The sequence below is a fragment of the Pteropus vampyrus genome, unplaced genomic scaffold, assembly GCF_000151845.1.
Source record: "Pteropus vampyrus isolate Shadow unplaced genomic scaffold, Pvam_2.0 Scaffold147, whole genome shotgun sequence".
In the NCBI taxonomy this organism is placed as follows: domain Eukaryota; kingdom Metazoa; phylum Chordata; class Mammalia; order Chiroptera; family Pteropodidae; genus Pteropus; species Pteropus vampyrus.
The window spans coordinates 2,533,700-2,554,496 of NW_011888928.1; the positions used below are offsets into that span (position 1 = coordinate 2,533,700).

Consider the following 20,797-nt stretch of genomic DNA (forward strand, 5'->3'; position numbering starts at 1 on the left):
GAAGAGTCGCAGAAACATACATTTTCTGCAGTTTTGAGTTATTCCCCGTCACCCAAAAGGAAGGGCTTTTTTCTTTTTAAAGAAACTTTCGAATCAGGCCAAGCATCGGCCCCCAAATATAATGAACAGCCGAAAGCGCACTCCACGCCAGCTCCAGGCAGGGTTAAAGGGCACGAGGAGGCGTCGCCCCGGCGCGACTGATGGGATAAAGGTCCAGCCCCAGCCTCCTTCCCGGAGTCCTCCACCGCCCAGCCCCTCGCCCACAGCAAGGAGTAGACGGTCTGGCGGCGCGTTTGGGCTAAGACTGCCCGCTCGGCCACTGCTCACCTGCCGCTCCGCCGCCTCGCCGAGCCGGGGCCGCCGGCCCGCAGCGCCTCCCCCGGGCTGCAGGCGCCCGCAGCGCGCAGCGGAGCCCGTTGCCTTGGCGACTGGAGCTGCCGAACTCCCGCGGCTAGTGCTACGGAGGCTCAGAGGGGACTAGGGAGGTCCGCGTGCCTTTCCGCGGCCCCCGAGCGGACGGAAGAGGGAGAGCGGATGGGAGTCGTCAGAGGCCTCAAGCGGTGAAGGACCCGGGTGGAGTCTGGCATCCTGGAACTTGTCCTCGAAGAAGAGAAGGAAAGAGATGCTGGGGGCGAGGGGGACAGCAAGGCCGGAGGATGACTTGTGCCTTGCATCTGCCTGTGCCTCAGTTTCTCTCAGTAATTGTGATGGAGACCATTATGGAAGAGGGCAGGCCGCAGGTGGAAGCTTGCTAGACTGGGAATATTTAAAGACTTGAAAACTGTGGGAGGGGTGGCAAAGAACAAATAAACTTGTTTCTTTGGGCTCAACATGAGAATTAGATCACCAGATTTCAATATGGGAAATAATCTGTGCCCAGAAATTGCACCGCTTGTTATATCCCGCAGATACACTGGAACATGAGCACAAAGGATGTTCATTGCTTCACTGTAAAAGCAAAAGGGTTGAGACCAGTCTATGTCCATCAGTAGGGGACTGAGTAAATAAATTATGGTGCAGCCATAAAACGTTACTATAGCAAGAATTAAGAGAGACTGAGGAAGATAAAGATATAGATACAGTTTAGATGTAGACCTATCTTCAAGTTATGCACACAGCAACAGTCAGGTCTTTGCTTTTCCTCTTCACCTCAACCTTACCCCAACCTTGCCCCATCTATTCTCCACCCAGCAGCCAAAAATGTCCTTTTTAAAAATGTAAACATGATCCCTCCCCACAAAAAACTGCCCCCCCTCAAAAAAAAAAACCACACCTTTCAACAGCTTTCTCATCACAGTTACAATAAAATCTAGAGTTGTTACCATAGTCAGCCTCATCCCTCACCATTTTCCCTCTTGTCTATGCTCTAATCAAACTGGCCTCGTATTTAAGTCAAGCACGCTTGTCTTAGAGCCTTTCTTCTTGCAGCTCCATGTTAGGACCACTCTTCCTCCGGATATCCCTGTGGCTGGCTTCCTCTCTTCCCCCCTATCTCTACTCAAATGTTGGGTCTTCAAAAACATCAGCCCTGACTACTCTGTTTAAAATAGCAGACCCCATCAACTCTGTAAGCTCCTCTCCTTTATTTTTATTCACAACTCTTGTCAGTATCTGACATGTTATATATTTGTTTGTTTATTGCTTGTCTCTTTTCACTACAGCATAAGCTCTTTTAATGGCAAGCATTTTGTTTTGCTCCCTGCTTTTTTCTTATCACTGGGAATAGTCCCTGGCACATAGTAAGAGCTTGGTAAATATTTATTGAATGAATGAATAAGTAAAAAAGAAGGCAGTGTACAACACCATGTGATTAGAATGCTATCACATGTAAAAAGGGGGTGATATGTAGTATGTATAATGCTGGTAGATGCATATATGAACTCTGGAAAGACATCTGGGAGATTTCGGGAGTAAGATAACACATTTTCACTGTATATTGTTTTATGTAGTATTTTTAAAAACCAAGTACATGTATTATCTTTTCAAACAATATATAGGAGTGTAAATGATCAGAATATGCCACTCCAAAGAATATGCCACTTTATAAGGATTATTTTGAGCTGAAGGCACCATCTTAGCTTTCTTCTGCCCAGTCCAACAATACTCAGGTAGGAAGAAGCAAGAATTTTAAGAGCTACCTGGAAAGTTCAGTGGTCCTGAAGCAAGCTGACTAGGGCAGGTTTTTGGGGGGTGGGTGGGAGCAGGGGCAAGAAAGGCTGGGGTTGTAATTCAGAAAGCTTAAGTAATTCTCCCTCCTCTGCCATCAATACTTCTGTGGCCTTGGGCAAACCATTTCACTTTGAGCTTTTTTCCATTTCTATAAAAAAAAAAAAAGGTTAGAGTATATTAATAAGGCTTCTTCCAATCTAAATATTCTAGGTTTCCAAACTCTGTAAGTTCTTATATTCCCAGGTCCCTACATTAGTCATTAATGTCCCTACATTAGTCATTCGTACAATAGTGTCATCATTGCTGACATATCTACATACCACCTATGATGTTATGTAAAGAAATCATTTTCAAGTTTTTTCTTTAAAGAGACTCTCGGTTTTTACTTAATTTTAGAAAGGAAAATTTACATCACTGCTTGAATGGAAACCCAGCATTGCTTGGTAGAAGTAGAAAAAAAAAGTTTTGCAAACATACACAAAAATCCTAAAACAGAAGTGTTATTTAATTGTAGATGTGGTTACCTTGGAGAGATTTAGAAAATGAAGGCTTCATCCTGTTAAAAACGGAGAAGGAAATGTTAGAAAAATAAGTACATACTAGTCTTAAACAAACCTCTTTGGTTTGAAACAGGACTTTGTCTTTCAATGTTACTTAATGTCATGTTCACGCACCCTTAGAACCTCTCATTTACCCCAAATAGTATAGAGTCCACATTTTAGGAAACGATGCCCATCTTTCCCTGATTAACTTGGACACATCTTTCAGTTCTCAGATTAAATATAAATTCCTCAGAAAAGCCTTCTGTGACTACCCCTCCTCCCAACTAAATTGCTTTCCCCTTACCTAGTGGGCATTAAATAAACTTTTATCGAAAAAATATTCTCTCATACTATTTCTTCATAGTACTCATCATAATATGCTGCGCATTTATGTTCATCGTCAGTCCCTTCTTAACTAGGCCATAAATTCTTGTGCACTTCTGTACACTAGTTCTTGACACATAATGGACTCCCAGTGAACACAAATGGTGAAGAAATAAAGACTTCACAACTCCTGCTGCCCCGGCCGCCTTTGCTCCAGCTTTTCTCCCAGCCAGCAGCAAACCCGGTCAGCCCGCCTTCCGCTCAGCTCCAGGGCTGGTTTAGCCCCGCCTCCTCCCTGCATTCGGCGAGGATTTAGCTCCACCTTCTCCCTCTACCAATGACAGGTGCCCTCTGGGCAGCGACCGAGGGCAGTGGGCGGAGCCACGCCGTGACGCCAGCCGCGCGTTTCCGGTCTGAGAAACCGTGGCGTTTCTGAGGAGACGCCTGAACTGGCAGTTACCACCGCGCTAGAAACCTCCTGATCCGCCACTTCCATCACCTGTGTTACCATGGGTGCTGTGCTGGGCGTCTTCTCCCTTGCCAGCTGGGTGAGTTCCGGATCTGGTGTCTCCGTCAGACTTGTGGTTTGGGGAGGGCGATAGTGAGCCCCAAGACTAGACCCGAATAGACTTCGACAGCAGAGGGCCAGGGGCTGGGGGCGACCGGCCCTGGGCTGCAGAGGGTACCCAGGGGCCCAGGCCAAACTCCGCGATGCCCCGCCGCAGGGATCAGGCAGCTCGCCTTCCGGGTTTGTTGAGGAATGTAGGAGGCCAGGCTGCCATTGTTTACAATTTCGATTGCCCCGCCCCAGCGAGCCTTCCGGCCTGTGGTTCCTCAGGTGCTGGAATAGGACCAAGGAATAAGAGTTCTCTGGTGCATTTCGAAGCACCTTCTTAAGGTGGCTCCATTTAATTTGGGTAGCTTTAATATTTTTATCCCATCGCACGGGATTGGCTAAAGCTACAGGGTATGTGGCAGAGCTGGGAATTTTAACCGAGGCCTGTTTGTAGTTCTGGTGTAAGAGGAAGAAGGCCTTTGGATTATTATCCGGAATTGGAAGCCATGGTCTGAACTTTTGGGACCCTGTACAAGTCATTTATCTCTGGGTACCCATAAGACGAGGATAATCACCCCAGCATTCCTCGCCTGGAGAACTGTTGTGAGGATAAAATGAATACATTGGTTGAATCACTTTGTAGATTTTAAACGCCGTATTTTAAAAAGGAAATTGTAGGATCTATGGAATAGAAAATGCTGAGTTCCCACATGTACTCACTTTACAGGAGTGAGATTCCTTGAAATCATTTTCCTGTTTCCTCAACTGATTTAATTGACCAAGGACTCAATCACCTCATTTCACTGCCATTTCTTACAGGCAGAGTGTTTTCCATCCTTTAGGATTGTTGATCTCAAATCAACAGGGCGAGTTCCTTGAGAACAATGGCTTTAAGAAATTTTACATAGTTTAGTTATTCTTTTTAGACACAAGTATGATGAAATAATTCTTACCTTTACCATCTGCTGTAAAATTTTTCATTTTTATCACATTAAAAAAGTCATGGTCAGTTGAGTTTTACAATCCAATAGTGGGTCAAACTCACTGTTTACAAAAAGATTCAGAAAAAATATAGTTACAAAGGTCATTAAGGAGTAAATTGATAATTTGAAACAAAGGTGTCTTTCTTATCCTAATAACCTGAAACACATTTTGGCTTTGTTGTAAAGCTAAGATTTGAATTGATGGCATGAAAGCATTTCTATCTATAAATCACTTTAATATTTTATTAATCCCTTTGTTCAATAGAAACAGCAAAGAATTCAGTGTACCAGGGAATGGAATGAATGAGAGGAAGAATACTAGGAAATGAAGTAAGAAAGTAGCGGGGAGCCAAATCACGTAAATACCCATTGTAGGGTCTTGTAGGCCAATTTAAAGACTTTGGCTTTTACTTTTAAGTGCTATTTTACAGAAAAGAGGAATGATATGACCTGACCTGTGTTTTAATAAGGTTGTTGTGTGGAGAATAGATGGTAAAAAAGAAAGGTAAAGCACTGTAGGGGAGGAAAAACTTCCACCTTATGTGGGGTTAGTGATTCGGGAGGGGCCTATGAATTAAACTGACAAAAGATTAGCAGAGGAAAAAAAAGTTTATTCGTGTGCAGCACAACAGGAGTGCTCAGTGATAAACAGATCAAAGGGATGGTTAGAATATAGGGCTTATTATATTACTAAATTAATAGGGGAAAAGGAGGGAGGAGGAAAGTGCTTATGTGGGAAGAACAAATAAGTTTCTTTAGAAAAGACATGGGTTTTTAGGGAGAACAAACAGATAAGAAAGTTTGTGATAATAGTTTGTGAAATTACAGAGGTCTTTTTGTCTTTTTCATGGCCATAAAACTCCTTTGGAGAGAGAATTTATGGCAGCCTCATATCTCCAAAGTTGCTGCTTTCAGTGAAATGAGGAGAGCTCTGAGGCGGCTTTTTTTCTGTATCTGTTCTGAATCTCAACTGTTTTCATCTTAAAATAATCTCTCTGCCAACTCTCGGTTCTGAATGGGTTGCCACAGCAGTGACAAAGGAGTTAATGCATTTAACCCAAAAGAGAGATGGTAGTAGTGTCTTGGGCCAATGTGATAGCTAAGGATGCTATGAACGTGGTCAGATTCTGGATATATTCTGATGTGCTTACAGATTGGTTGAGGGTTTTGGAAAAAGAGAAGGCATTTAGGTTTTGGACTGAGCAATTGGAAGAATGGAGCTGTCATTCACTGAGATAGGGAAATGACATTCAATATAGTAGGACAGGTTTGTTCCACAGATCAAGTACCTTTGCACAGTAGATACTCAGTTCATTTTTATGGCTGAGTAATATTCCATTGAGTGAATAGATATACCACATTTTACATATCAATTCATCAGTTGATAGACATTTGGATTATTTCTGCCTTTTGGCAATTGTAAATAGCACTACTTTGAACATTCATGTTCAAGCTTTTGTTTGAATACCTGTTTCAGTTCTTTTGGGTGTATGTTTAGGAGTAGAATTGCTGGGTCATATGATAATTCCTCAAAAAGTAACTTTTTGAGGAATCTCAGGTTACTCTTGAATGGAGCTAAATGGCTCTATCATTTTTTAAAAGGATTTCCATGTAATGTTGCTTTATGCTGTAATATCAGATTTAGTAACTAGGATTCTCACTAAATAGCAAGTGGAGTTAGGTTTGTATTTTTCTCAATATTAATATATATATATTTAAGTACATTCTCTGTGTGAATATAAGTAATTTATTGAGCTCTTCATATGTTTTAGGTGCTGAGTGCTTATTTAATACAGTAATGTCTGAGGGAGGAAGAGTCTGTTGAGTCTATTTTACAGATGGAGAATAGGTTTGCTGAACTAATTGCAGAAATGATATTAACTCCAGAGCCTATGCTTTTAACCACTTACTCCCAGCTCTAATTCTCTCCGTTAATTGTCAAAGCTTGGTTTGCTTCATCTTCAATTCTGCCATACCTATGTCATGAAGGAGTCCACTGAAGAAGATCTCAAATGGCCATGGTGTGCTTATTACAGGTTCCATGCCTTTGCGGAGGGGCATCATGTTTGCTGTGTAGTTGCTGTCCCAACAGTAAGAATTCCACTGTGACTCGCCTCATCTATGCTTTCATTCTCCTCCTGGGCACTATTGTGTGCTGTATCATGCGGACAGAAAGTATGGAAACTCAGCTGAAGAAGGTTAAGTAGAAATAACAGTACCCTTAATGTACTGATTATTTTCATATTTTGCAAAATTTTAGTTAAAATTAAATTCTTGTTTTTATCTTCACTATTATGAAACTCAGTCAAGTTCATTTTAATTGGGGGTATAGTCAAGACACAGAATGTGAAGGTTTTACTCCTTTTCCAGAAATAAAGTTAGCTATAATGAACCTGTTCATGTTCTAGTCTAACAATTGAAAGAAAACAGATATTAAAAGAGTGGCCCTAAAATGTTTTCTTTCCATGTGTGTTTAAGATTTAAACTGGACTAGGCCTTCACCTTTGGAAGGAATGAGTTATAGCATGAAAATTCATGGGAAATGGGAAATAAATTCATCAGTAGAAAAGAACGAAGAAGAAAGCACTTCACATTTGTTTTCAAAATGCAAGCTGTTTATACCGTTTGGTTTCAAGGTTATAAGTGAATTGAAAGATAAAGAGAAAATCTCACAGAACAGTCTCGCAGTTGTTGAATCAGTCAGTTTTATAAATTTAGGCTCTCTTATGGTGGGATAAAATCTGTTTAAATGTGGATGTTCCCATAACGTTGAAATTATTTTTTCCAGATTCCTGGATTCTGTGAAGGGGGATTTAAAATCAAGGTGGCTGATATAAAGGCAGATAAAGATTGTAATGTGCAGGTCGGTTATAAAGCTGTATATCGGATCAGCTTTGCCTTGGCCATCTTTTTCTTTGCCTTCTCTCTGCTCATGTTAAAAGTAAAAACGAATAAAGATCCCAGAGCAGCAGTACACAATGGGTATGTAAGACTGATTGATTGATTGATTGATTGATTGATTGAGTTTTGAGGGGTTTATGAGTTTATTTGAGCCAACATGCCAAGAAGCAAGATCTCAAATGCTCCCCAGATAGATTTATTATTAACTTGTTACATTGCGGTGTGGATCCTCCCATTTACCAGTTAATGTTGCCATTCTGATGGAAGCAGTAGAATATGTAAATCAGTGGCCCAGAGGTATTCGTGACCTGTTACACCTACAAAGTTGTTTCAGCTCATTTTCAGTGGGAGCAGTTTAGCACAGGAGAGGTAGAGGGGATGAGAGACTTTTCTTTTTAATACCTTTTGTTCAGTTCCTAGATTTTTATTGAACTTCTGTGAAACATTTCAAGCACTGTGCTAGGCACTACACACACACACACACACACACACACACACACACACACACACACTTTTCTATTATTAAAAGATAAGCATGTGCATGATATGTTCAAACAGTACAGAAAAATAAACTGAATTTATTTGGGCCACTGATTTACATTTTCTGTTGCTTCCCATGGCCCCCAGTTCCCCTAATTCTTGTTTGAAGACTGAAGGGAGTTTTTTAAATTTTATGTGTATTATAATCCCTTTTTTACAGTTGCAATAACTGAATTTCATAGAGGTTAAATAAATTATGTGAGATCTCTCAGCCAGTGGAACTGGAATTAAAGCTCAGGTCTATCCAGTTCCAAAGGCTGATTGTTTCCACTCTGCCATACAGGCAGTCTTTAAAGATTGTGGACTGAAAGCCAGGTTTGGTCTCGGCTTTGCCAGTGGTGAACTCTGTAATTGTGGGGTAGGCATTTATGTCCCATGGTGTAAAAGAAGGATTAGGTGATAACTTTCCCCCAGATCTAATAGTTACTTGCTCTATATTTAGCTAACATTGTTAGTTTAGAATGCTATAGACTTCTATAAGAATTCTTATCTTTAGGTGCTAAAAGTAGGGAAATTCTAAAGATACGTTTCTTGTAGTATAAATGTGAATGTTCCGTTGGCTGTGCTGTTTGTCCTTAAATAATATGAGATATTGAATGAAGTAGCTTCGTGTCAAATGAAGACCTAAACCCAGTCATGTTGGAACGCTACTAAGGCTTATTTTTGCATTTCAGAAATTTATTTGTCTCGGTGTAAGGGTGAAAATTAGCATCTAATAAATGCATTTTATATTTTAATAGGTTTTGGTTCTTCAAAATTGCTGCCATTGTTGGTATCATGGTTGGATCTTTCTATATCCCTGGGGGCCATTTCACCACAGGTACGGCTCATTGTTAAGGGGGTTGATTATAATATATAGAGACTCTACAAATGATTGTGTTAAAGCTGCATTTTCATTACTGATTTTGAAGAACTGACAATTTAATGAGGTGGTGTCCTGTTGTATGACTTGGTACTAATATTAAGATATTAATCGATTGATTAAAACCAAGAGGCATTCAGCTTCTTAGCTATTCTAGAACCATATGTTAATTGTTTGCCAGTGTTTTAGTAGTTTACCTTCTGTCTTGACAATACTAAGTTAATTGGAGAGCTTGTCAACATATGGACTTGTAACTTATGTGCTCCACTGCCCCTTACTTAACCTGCTTCTTTATCATGGCATCAAGTGACTTCTGTGGATTTCCACAGTGATTTTTTTTTCCCCCTATAAATTCCATTTGGAATGTCAGATCCTAGGCTCTCCTAGATAAAAGAATAAGTTTTTAAAGGTCTGAAACCCAACAGAACACTTCTCAGAAAATACCTCTGAGTTTGGAATTGGAGCAATCTTGCTGTATTGCTGGAGACATAATATGCCTTTATCACCTCTCTTGAAATATTTTTAGAATGTTGGACAGTAACATTCTGAAATGTTACTTCTGTGATAAAGAATAACTTTTTTATTTTGGTTTATAGCCTGGTTTGTTATTGGCATGTGTGGAGCCTTCCTGTTCATCCTTATCCAGCTGGTGCTATTGGTAGACTTGGCTCACTCTTTAAATGAATCATGGGTAAATCGAATGGAAGAAGGAAACCCCAGGTTCTGGTATGCTGGTAGGTATCTAAATTTACCTGTGAGAGCCATACTGCTTTGTGCTGCGTTAAATAGGGTGTACAAAAAAATCCCCATTGATTTAAATGTATAAACTCTCGAGATAGACCTGACTTTGTAAACTATGACTTCTCATTGAGTAAATTCTGAATTATATGCATTCCTGGAAGGGAGTGGCACATAATATAAATCATTGGATTCTCTGAATGTATTTACTTTGTAATGTAACTGCATGTGTTTAGGTAAGGGAAAAAGTTGTATTTAGTGACAGAGTTCTAGTTTTGATTTCCTTGTTTCCCTGGACAGGGGACTCAGATGCATTCTATATCTGGGACATCTGCCAACATAGGCAGAAGTGCGACCCCACACTCGCAAAAACTTTTTGGTGGGTAAAGGGTACCTAAAGTTTTGAGGTTGGGAATAGAATTTACAGCCTGTAATAATGGGGAGGGACTTTGGAGCCCTCTGTTTATTGGGAGCAATGACCCAGCTGTACTTTAGTTTTAAAAACAATGGAGATTCCTTGCCCTGATTCCTCATGATAAAATCATAGATGCTCTGTGTCAAGAACTTGAACAACCAAAAATCACAAAAGAAAACACATTCCCCCCTAACCCAGCACCCCAGTAATTATTACTCACTGTTAACATATTAGTCTATATCCTTCCAGTCTTTTTTTCCTCTACGTACATATGTATCATTTATGTGTAGAAAACAAATCATTGAAAAACATAATACATTTATATCTTATTTTTAAAATGTATTTATATTAGAATAGTTTGACTTTTTTAAACTTAGAAATAACTTGTGAATGTTTGGCTACAATACAGCAATAAGTATCAAATAACATTTTTGAGTACATTTCTGATTATTTCCTTTGAATAAATTCGCAGAAGTATAAGAATCAAAGGGTATGGATATTTTCAATGCTTTTAGTACATATCAAATTTAGTGTGCTTCTTTTTAAATTGAAAGAGAAAAAAAATACCATTTTACCATAAACACAAAATGATAGAATTTTGTAAGGAATAAAACGTATCACTCTCCATCAGCCTGCAACCCTCTTTCCTTTCCAGATGTAACCACTGTTACTGGACCTTTGTGTATTTGTGCATATCCGCATGTTTTTATATTTAAATGTAAATAGGTTTATACCATATATTGTTCCATGACTTGCTCTTTTCACTTACTATATGATGAATATCATTCCATATTAGTGAATATAGCTATGTCTTATTCATTTAACAGTTGCATGATATTCTGATCTATACAATTCCTTGGTGTTCTGTGGCATGATATGCCATAATTTATTTAACTATTGCCCTCTTTTTGGTCACTTAAATTGTTTGTAATGGCTTTATTGGAGAAAAAAAGATTTTTAAAATTGTCTATCATTTATTATTATGGGTTGGGAATCTTGAAACTCTCCTTTCTTTCTGACTAATAAAAATTTATTTCATTTTTTACCTATTTACTTCTGTTTTATATAATTAATTTTAGATTATTCAACTCCAGAATTTAAAAATGAATTGTAGATTTGCCATAGTTGGGAATAACTAAAAGTAGAGAAATCTTGTATTATGTTAAGATGGAAAAACATTAAGAACTGTACTTAATGTACATCACCATTTTATAGTTAACGTCATACACATTTAATTTTAAACATGCAAAATCCATTGAGATTGAGATAAGTAGAAACTAGTTTTCTCAAATAAGTTTATGCTTTGAATTAAACACAAGTTAACTGAGCTCAGCATTGTTACCGTCTGAGTATAGTGTATACTGTTTCATGTTTTCTGTTTCTCAGCTAATTGTTGATTAGCCATGTGAATAGAAAGGAACATCGCTTTAGGTATTTGAAAGTAGCAAGTGAGCCACTTTCCCACAGTGATGTGGTCTTATTGTGCTAGGAAATGAGTTTATGTAGTCAGCAGCTACAGAGGAAACACTGCCATAAAAGATGCCCTTCTGTTCTGTTTTCTGCTAACACCAACTCTGGCATTTAGCTTGCTGTGAACTGGGCCATTTCGAGGGCCCAGGAGTCTTTTAGGTTCCTAAAGAAAACCTGTAATGAACAGTATTTAGCATGTAGTTAGAATTTGCTCTGGTTAGAATGATCAAATGTCTGGTTTTTCAGCCCATAAAATCAAATTAGGTATCCAGGAAGTGAATTCAGTTGTTTGGTGGGTTTTGAAATTTAACATTGAGCCAACTCTCTAACAGTCTGAAACTTCAACCTTGGGGCTTCTGTCATTTCACTGTAAATTATTCACCACTATATAGGTAAAATAATGCCTTTTGATTTTTATATGGAGTGAAAGGAAATTAGTCTTTATTATAAGTTTGTTAGAATTGCGGGCATTCATACTGGTTTCCCTTTTTTCAGTTTTACTTTCCGTCACAAGCATCCTATATATCGTGTCAATCATCTTTGTCGGTTTGCTCTACGTATACTCCACCAAACCAGATGGCTGCACAGAAAACAAGTTCTTCATCAGTATTAATCTTATCCTTTGCATTGTGGTTTCTATTATATCCATCCATCCAAAAATTCAGGTACAATTGTTTTCTGCTTTCTCCTCCTGTAGATTTTTAATTAATGCTAAATTTGAAACCTAGGTAACCTTATATATGAATTTATGTCCAAGTTTTATCTACTTAAATATTTTTCCATATAATAAACTTCATAATTATAACTTAGTAACTATAGAATGTGCCATTGAGTTGCCTGTATCATAATTAAATAATTTCCCTACCATTAATTTAAAAAACTAGGTAACTTGAGAATTTATAATTCTTATAAAATTGTTTACATCATAAGAATGATTCTCATGCATTAGCTAAGATATTTTAGGGGAATTAAATGAGAAAAAATAATTGATTTTTTAATATTTAAAAATAATTGATTTTTTAATATTTAAAAATAAAACTCATATTCCTGAGTTTCATCATTAAATACCATACTCTTAAAAATTCATGGAGTTTTATGTATGAAATAGGAAAAGAACATCTAGACATCACGTCTCTTTTTAAAAGGCAAGAAAAGTGAAGTTCCCGAGAGATGATGGGTCACCTAGCTAGTTAGTGGCAAAGCTGAGTTTTGATTTCAACTACATTAAGGGACTAGTAAATTAAAGCCTTTGTGTGATAAACAGGAAAATCCAAGATTATGAAATGCCTTGAGAACCAATAGTACATGCTTCGTTTTTCTTGGTTCTTTTTCAGGCTAACTCAAACTGAAAGGTTACTTGTTGTCTTTCAGCTGTCAAGCAGAATCAGAAGGTTGTTAGTTAATACAATTCAGTGGAAAAGTACACTGAGGTTTAGAAAGTCAGCCTTTGCAGTTCCAGTGGCATTGTTTTCTTTTTGATTCTATAGGAACACCAGCCTCGTTCTGGCCTCCTGCAGTCCTCTGTCATCACCCTCTACACCATATACCTCACATGGTCAGCCATGACTAATGAACCAGGTAAGGGAATGTCAATGGCAGACTCATTTGATGAAAGTAGGAAGTTACTCCTTTGGTGGGTGCAAAATCTAGAGCTAGAGCAGATGTTAATCAAGTGAACAAACAAAAAACTTCACTGAAATGTATAATGTCTAAAGTATGTTGCAGATATTTACCTTTCAGGTTTTATTTCCCATATTTATTCATACCTTTTCATAGCTGACAGTCTAAAGGAGACCACCATTCTTTATATTAGTCTAGGCTTTTCCCCCCGACTGAGTCAAACTAGTTAAGAGCTAGACAAGGCAACATTGTTTTGGCCCTTCGTAGAATTGTTTCGATTGAATTTTACTGTGGTATTACAGGCTCTAGAAGAAACAGCTGTAGGAAATGTTTTGTAATAGGGTTGTTTCTCAACATGGTATTCTGTGGACTCCTTATAAAGGAAAGCAGTTATTGCAGACCCTCTAATAATGACTCAACTCATTTTTATAGGGTTCCTGTGCAACAACAAAACTAGAAATAAACTTGTGCTTAAAGCCTTTGCACAACTGTAAACTTCAAAACCAGTAAAATCAAGATGGACATATATAAAATTTGACAATTTTTTTTTCCCTAAAACTAAAGTCACTGGTTGCAACACAAATATATTATTGACTGCTAAGTTTCAGGTTCTTTTAAATATAGCATTCCTATGTTTTACATCATGACTGAATGATATGTAACCACACCCTCAAACTAGACGAGTTGTAACTAAAGATAATCAAATATTTCTCATTTTTAGATCATTCCTGCAACCCAAGCCTCTGGAGCATCATTACGCACATGACTGCACCAACCTTGGCTCCTGGAAATTCCACTGCTGTAGTCCCTACCTCTGCTCCACCATCACAGAATGGGCATTTTCTGGATGCAGAGAATTTTATTGGGTTGATAGTCTTTGCTTTCTGCCTTTTGTATTCTAGGTAAGTTAAAAGTACTTAGAACAAGATTCTTATGAAAGTTAATACTAGAGTGTAATCAGTTATTTTGCTTTGAAAAGTCAGTGTGAAGAATTTTAAAAAGCAGTTTAACTCTTTTTTGTTGAATGTACTTAACTCACCTCAGTCACCCAGCCATGTGCATTTCTTAAAGTTCATTGAATCCTCTCATCAAGTAATTCTTTCCAACCTTACAAAGAGATACCTTCTCCCTTATATAGGAGGATAAAGTCTGCACCTGACCTTAAATCAACTAGAATAGTGGCTCTGAAAATGGATTGGCTTATCTTTAAAAAATAAAATAAAAATCTGTATTTCCCGATCATTGTAAATAATGAAACCACTATAGAATTATGCACATCTAATGTTAAAGACTAGGAAATCCAAGACCCCGGATATAACCTTTGTTAGCAGTTTGCACTTAATCCTTCCACTCATTTTTATTGTTTTCTATATAATAGCATATGTTACTTTAATTATTTAAAAATAGTAATAAAAATGGGCAAGGACACATTTATATAAACTAATAACATAAGTGAGAAAGGTATAAAGTAGGAAATGAAAGTATCCGCCCTCCAAATTTACCTCTTCTGTGGTTGATATTTGGTACCTATTATTTCAGGCCTTTTTCTTTTGCTCATACTATCGATCTATCTGTATTATATAATTACACATAATTTCACATATAGCCAAAGCATGATTTTTTAATATCACTTGATATATAATTTTTAAAAATAAATTGGGAACATACTATAAATACACATGCTATTCTGAGATATGAAATTGTCACTATAATCTCGACAGCTTTCTATAACCTGTGTAGATTTACCTTTTTTTTCTTTTAATGATTGCTTAAAATAGGCTGTCTGCTTAGTTTTGTAAATGAAGTTTTTTTGGAAACACAGCTATTCTCATTTGTTTTCATATTGTCTTTGGCTGTTTTTGTTTGTTTTGCTTTTGGCCTTTATTTTTTTCTTGAGATATAATTCACTCTTTTAAAATGTTCAATTCAGTAGTTTTTTAGTATATTCACAGAGTTGTGCAACCATTACCACAATCAATTTTAACATTTTATTTTCCCCAGAACCCCATATCATTAGCAGTCACTCCCTATTCCCCTTACCTTCAAGCCCTTGGCAGACAGTAATCTTTTTGTCTCTGTAGATGTTTATTCAAATATATGAAATCATGTATAATGTTTTGTGATTGGCTTCTTTAACTTAGCATGTTTTCAAGGTTCATCCATGTTGTAGTATATGTCAGTATTTAATTTCTTTCTATTAGAATTAATACTTCATTGTGTGGCTATACCGCATTTTGTTTATCCAGTCATCAACTGATGGACATTTGGATTGTTTCCACTGTGGGGCTATTATGAATAATGATGCTGTGAATATTTGTGTACAAGTTTTTTGTGTGGCTGTATGTTTTCATTTCTCCTGGGTATATACCTAGGAGTAGAATTACTGGATTATATGGTACCTCCATGTTAACCTTTTTGAGGAACTGCCAAAGCATTCTCCAAAGTTACAGTCCCCCCAGCAACAGTATGAAGGTTTCAATTTCTTCACCTAATCATTACAGTGTAATTGTCCTTCTTTTCGATTGTAGCCATTCTAGAGGATACAAAGCAGCATTTTATTATGGTTTTGATTTACACTTCCCTAGTGACCAATGATGTTGAACATTTTTTCATGTTCTTATTGGCTGTTTGTATATCTTCCTTGAAGAAATGTCTGTTTAAATCTTTTGCCTATTTTTAAATTGGGTTATTTATCTTTTTATTGTTTTTGCATGTGATTTGATGTAAGGGGTCCAACTTCATTCCATTGTATGTGGATATCCACTTGTCCCAGCACTATTTGTTGAAAAGACTATTCCTTCTCCATTGACTCGTTCAGACATCTTTGTCAAAACTCAACTGATCACAAATATTTTTTTTATATCTATTGAGATGATCATGTGGTTTTGTCATTTATTTTTATGTACTTGTTTATTGAGTCATTTCACATTTAGTGAGCATCTGTGTGCTAGAAATGCATAGATGACTAAGGTCATTGTTGTTAAGGAGTTCCTTGAATGACAAGAAAGGCAGGCATGGTAAATGCTATGGCAGAGGGAAGCATTAGGAGCTACGGGGATTTAACCCAGCATAGTGATGGGGTGATGTCAGGGAAAGACTTCTAGAGGACATGGCACATAGCCAGGGAATTGAAGGATGAGTAAGTTATCTGGGAGAAGGTTGGTGAGTGGTACATTCTAAGCATAGAAGAGGTATTTGGGAAGTCATGGAAGGGGATATTGAGAGCTTGGTATGTTTTAGGAAACTTAAGCAGTTAAACCATCAAGTAGTAACTGATAAGAAGAATTCTGTCTGCTTTGTGATGACAGGTAACCATAAAGAACTTTACGTAGGGCCCTTCAGAAGGCTTTCAGTCCCCAAAGTGTAGGAGCAGTTCAGAAATAACCTTCATCATGTACACAGGCCAGTGGCAGCAGTTCATTTTCATAGTCTTTCTGATTTGTCTTCTTTGGGATCACTCTCCAGCATCCGCACTTCCACCAATAGCCAAGTAAGTAAGCTGACGCTGTCAGGAAGTGAAAGCGTGATCCTCCGTGATACAGCTACCAACGGTGCCAGTGATGAAGAAGATGGACAGCCTCGGCGGGCTGTGGACAACGAGAAGGAGGGAGTTCAGTACAGCTACTCCATCTTCCACTTCATGCTCTTCCTGGCTTCCTTGTACATCATGATGACCGTGACTGGCTGGTACAGGTAGGAGGCACTAACGAAACAGATGAAAGACCATTTAGCTCCCGTGGGCTGCCCGTAAAATCTCCATCCATTTTCCTGACTTCAGAGTCCTTTTCTTACCCATATAATGAAGGTTTGTTCAGTACTGATCTTTTCTGAAATACTTTTCACTTTTTCTCCTTTTGGATTTAAAATCCAGTTGGAATCCTTACCGTGCAATTGTGGGGAGTTCTTCCAAACTTGAGTACTTGAGAAAGAAAATCTTGACATAAAGAGGGATATGACCCATCTTTGTTCACTAATTTTCTCTGCCTAGAGAGGGCCATGTAGAATATTAAGATTGAAGTAATGATGTGGTAAGGAAGGAATGTTTCAAGGAGGCATTTTCAGTCTAGACTTTTACCAATATCTAGAACAGCCAGTTGTTCCTGAAGAACGTTTCCCAAGGATTAGAGACTCAGGGTTCTTCATACTGGCAAGAAGATAAAAGCCTTGTAGAGGTAGAGTTCTCTGCTTAGAGAAACCAAAAACAGTTTCCTAAGGCCCCTTCTAGAACATTACTCGGGAGTAGTGTCAGCCAAGTTTCACTGGAGAATTTCTTGTCCTGGGCTGGGGGGCTGCTCGATGCTGATAGCAGGCTCCATTACTTGACACTCTTCTGTTTTCTTAGCCCTGATGCAGAGTTCCAGGTCGTGACCAGCAAGTGGCCAGCTGTGTGGGTCAAAATCAGCTCCAGCTGGGTCTGCCTCCTCCTCTATGTCTGGACCCTTGTGGCTCCACTTGTCCTCACCAATCGAGACTTCAGCTGAACCTCTGAGTGCCAGGAATACCACCACAATTCATCAAGGTGTCCTTTGCTGAAAGCCTTTTTGCTTTTGCTTCAACTAAAATACTAAGTGAATGCTTTGCAAATGTGACTATATCCAGGTTTATATCAGAGGGCAATATTGAATAATGATTGATGCAGGATCTCAACTTCTCATTTACACGTCTGTTATGTTTATTTGTAAGGACATAGCGCAAAGGGAACATTTTTGCATTATAAAGTGAGCTACAGCTGTGCTGTGCAGAGAGTTCTTTATTAAGGCCTGTAGTTCCTACGACTTTGATTTAAAATGTGAGATAGAAAAATGTTGGATATTTGAGGCCATCGTTAATATATTTCTATTGCAGTATCCTTAAAGAGCAAAAAAAAAAAAAAAAAAGAAAGAAAAAGTAATAATGTATTTCTGTGAGTTTTCCTCTGTGAAGATCTTGTGTGATACAGCAACTCTGTTCGGTCCTTAAACTCTTCAGAGGTGTAGTAGCATCACAGTACTTGGGCGAAGGAGTGTGTGTGTGTGTGTGTGTGTGTGGGTCTTTCCCCAGAAGACAGGTTGCTGATATGGCTGCTGCTTCTACATCCTGAGTTTTTTCATTCACCTTTTTTTTATACTACAGCATTGATTCTGTGGCTTTGCCAGAATGTTAATTTCAATAAACGCTTTGTAGGTTTGGTTAAAATGAAGATTCACTTGGGAAAGCAGTACAACTTAATGTAACTACCTTGTTATGACTATGTAAAAGCAAATGCATGTGAGTTTATTATATTTGCACTATAAAGATAATTTGATTAAAATAGAGACTTGAGCTTTTAATTAAGGCCCTTTTTTTTAAAACAACTTTTATGAATTAACAACCATTCTATATTTTTCTGAAGCCATTCTATATATTTTAAACTTATATGGGCAGCCAGATTTATCAGGTATCTAACAAAATGAGCCTATTCCTTCTGAAACTTAAGAGCTGGTGTGAGTAAAGTCTTGAACTCATTCAAAAATTGTACTGAATATCTTCTCTGGGTAAGACGCTTGAGTGGATGAGAGACTAGGGCAGGAAGTGCAGGAGAGGTAGCATGCAAGGAGACAGGGGTTTGTTCCTTCAATAAAGATTCATTGTCTGGTTTTCCCCGGCCCCTGTCAGGTTCTGGAATACAACTTAAGTATGACAGACACCGGCTCTGCCTTCTTGGACTTAGTGGTTTCAAGGAGGGTGTAAAAAAGCTGACAAGTGGTACAATGTGGTGTAGTTAGTGCTGTGATTTAGGAATTGCAGAGAAGTCAAAGAGAAGGTGCCCAGGGTAGAGGGTGACATGGTGGGCCTCCTGGGAACAGTGATGTCTGAGCCAAGAATTGTTAGGAGTTACCTTAGAGGGAAATGGGGAAGAGGGATGGCATTGCTGAAGGCGGGGAGGTTTAAAAAACAAAACTTGCTCAGTAAAGCTGGAATGGGAGAAGTAGGTAGGAATTAGGTTATGAAGGGCTTTGTAAACCACACTAAAGAGTCTGGACCTGATGTTGAAGGCAGCGGGGAGCATATTCATAGTGGCAGGGACACACTGTGTCTCAATCATTGTGGCTGATATAGAGACAATGGGTTTAGAGAAAGAAGACCAGGGCAGTCCATATAAGATTTGAAACAGAAGTAAAAGTGAGGATGGGGAGAAAGTGACCGCCCAGAGCTACTTAGTAATTAAAATATTTAAATTGGCAACTGATAGATTTGAGGGAGAGGTGTATTCCTGAGTAATACTATTTTTATCACCTGGGTTGATGGTGGTTCCATTTGTGTGGTGAGGGACAGGGAGAGGGACAAGTCATGCTAAAAGAATGGAGGTGACCCCTTAAAAACAGCTAAGAGCATATGCTTGGGAGTCACTTGGGGTTGCATCCAGTTTTGCCATTCTCTGTCAGACTGGTCAACTACTATTTACTGAGTACATACTATGCTTTATGACTTGGGCAAATGACCACCTGTTTGAGCCTCAGTGTTTGTATGAAGAAAAGATAGTACCTACTACATAAGATTGTTTAGAGAGTAAAGTTACCCCCACCCCACCACCACCATCACCACCCGCACTTAAACCCTTTGGTAGTAGCTGCTAATCTCAACATGCGCTAAAGAGACTGGACGGTATTCCGAGGTCATAGATTTTCAGCCAAAATCTAATGGAGGCTAGACTGGAGGTATTCTTGCAGAAGTAACTAGATGGTATGTACAGGGCACAGTCTCAGTTGGGGTAGAGGTTGGGGGTAGGAAAGCAGGGCTTGATATGAATTGTTGGAACCACGTCTTTGACCAGTGTTTTATGTTAGGGCACAGAGTTAGGTTGGCAAGGGAGTTGAGGGGACAGGAAGGGGATGGCAGTGTAAAGCAGACACCCCACTTTTCTTAACAGCAGGGCCAGCCAAATTAAGACCGTCAAAGATCCTATACTACAAAAACATGGCGCACCATCCCCTACCTTATGTAATTCAAAAGCAATACCGAACTGTAAAATAAGTGTAACAAAGTCCAATAAAGTTTTTATTTTTTTCCCATGATGATAACTTTGATATTAATTGAAGTAACAGATTTTCTTTAAAAATTAGGAGGCAGTGTTCCTGCTGTGTTTGGTCGTACCCTAAGAATAAGTTACTCAAGACTCAGGTGGATTATACACAAGCATAAATGTCAGCATTGTGAGTAAGCCCAAATCAAGCTTTAAAGCAGGGGAGTATTTTGAATCATCAGACCTCATGGTGTCATCTCACTCCAGATGAGTCATCTGTTGTTTCGGCACCATGAACAAAGCCTGTCTGTCTCCCAAGATTGCAGATTGAGGGCCCTGGCCTCGAGGTCCTCAGTATGCTCTAGGAGTTCATCAAAGGCAGCAGCAGTGGCTGCTACTTTCACCTAGTTACGTCTGGGAGAAAGCTGTAGGCCCATGCTGGATGTCGACTTTCTAGTTTGATCTTGCAAGGACTCAGTTGGAAAATAAAACTTCCCTGTTAATCAAAGATAACTGCCAAAGAATGGCCATGGACCCAGTTTTCAGTGCTATTGGTGTTCTGGACCAAGTCATAATTCAGGCTAAATTTAAATCAGGACAGCATTTTTGTCCATTACCAGTCTTTGCCTGCTTTTTTATTTATTTATTTATTTATATGCATAAATAAATAAATAAAAATTTTTTTTTATGTATAT

General features: G+C 38.5%; 1 protein-coding gene and 1 long non-coding RNA gene across 3 annotated transcripts; one reads left to right on the plus strand and one right to left on the minus strand.

Moving 5' to 3' along the window:
* Nucleotides 1-329: 329 nt before the first annotated feature.
* On the minus strand, nt 330-3,296 carry LOC111745171. Of its 2 annotated transcripts, XR_002782533.1 has the most exons (4): nt 3,016-3,296; nt 2,694-2,725; nt 2,139-2,317; nt 330-600 (listed from the first exon to the last, which is right to left on the minus strand). It is a non-coding gene; the product is annotated as an uncharacterized LOC111745171 (long non-coding RNA). The 2 variants fall into 2 exon arrangements; XR_002782532.1 differs by lacking the exon at nt 330-600 and having other exon boundaries at nt 1,327-2,317.
* Nucleotides 3,297-3,398: 102 nt separating this feature from the next.
* Nucleotides 3,399-20,148, plus strand: SERINC3 (serine incorporator 3). Its single transcript, XM_011369365.2, has 10 exons — nt 3,399-3,583; nt 6,611-6,772; nt 7,363-7,556; nt 8,756-8,835; nt 9,474-9,611; nt 11,996-12,165; nt 12,988-13,078; nt 13,842-14,022; nt 16,586-16,813; nt 17,463-20,148. The coding sequence occupies exons 1-10, from the start codon at nt 3,545-3,547 to the stop codon at nt 17,599-17,601; spliced, it is 1,422 nt and encodes a 473-aa protein (XP_011367667.1). The 5' UTR covers nt 3,399-3,544; the 3' UTR covers nt 17,602-20,148.
* Nucleotides 20,149-20,797: the final 649 nt, after the last annotated feature.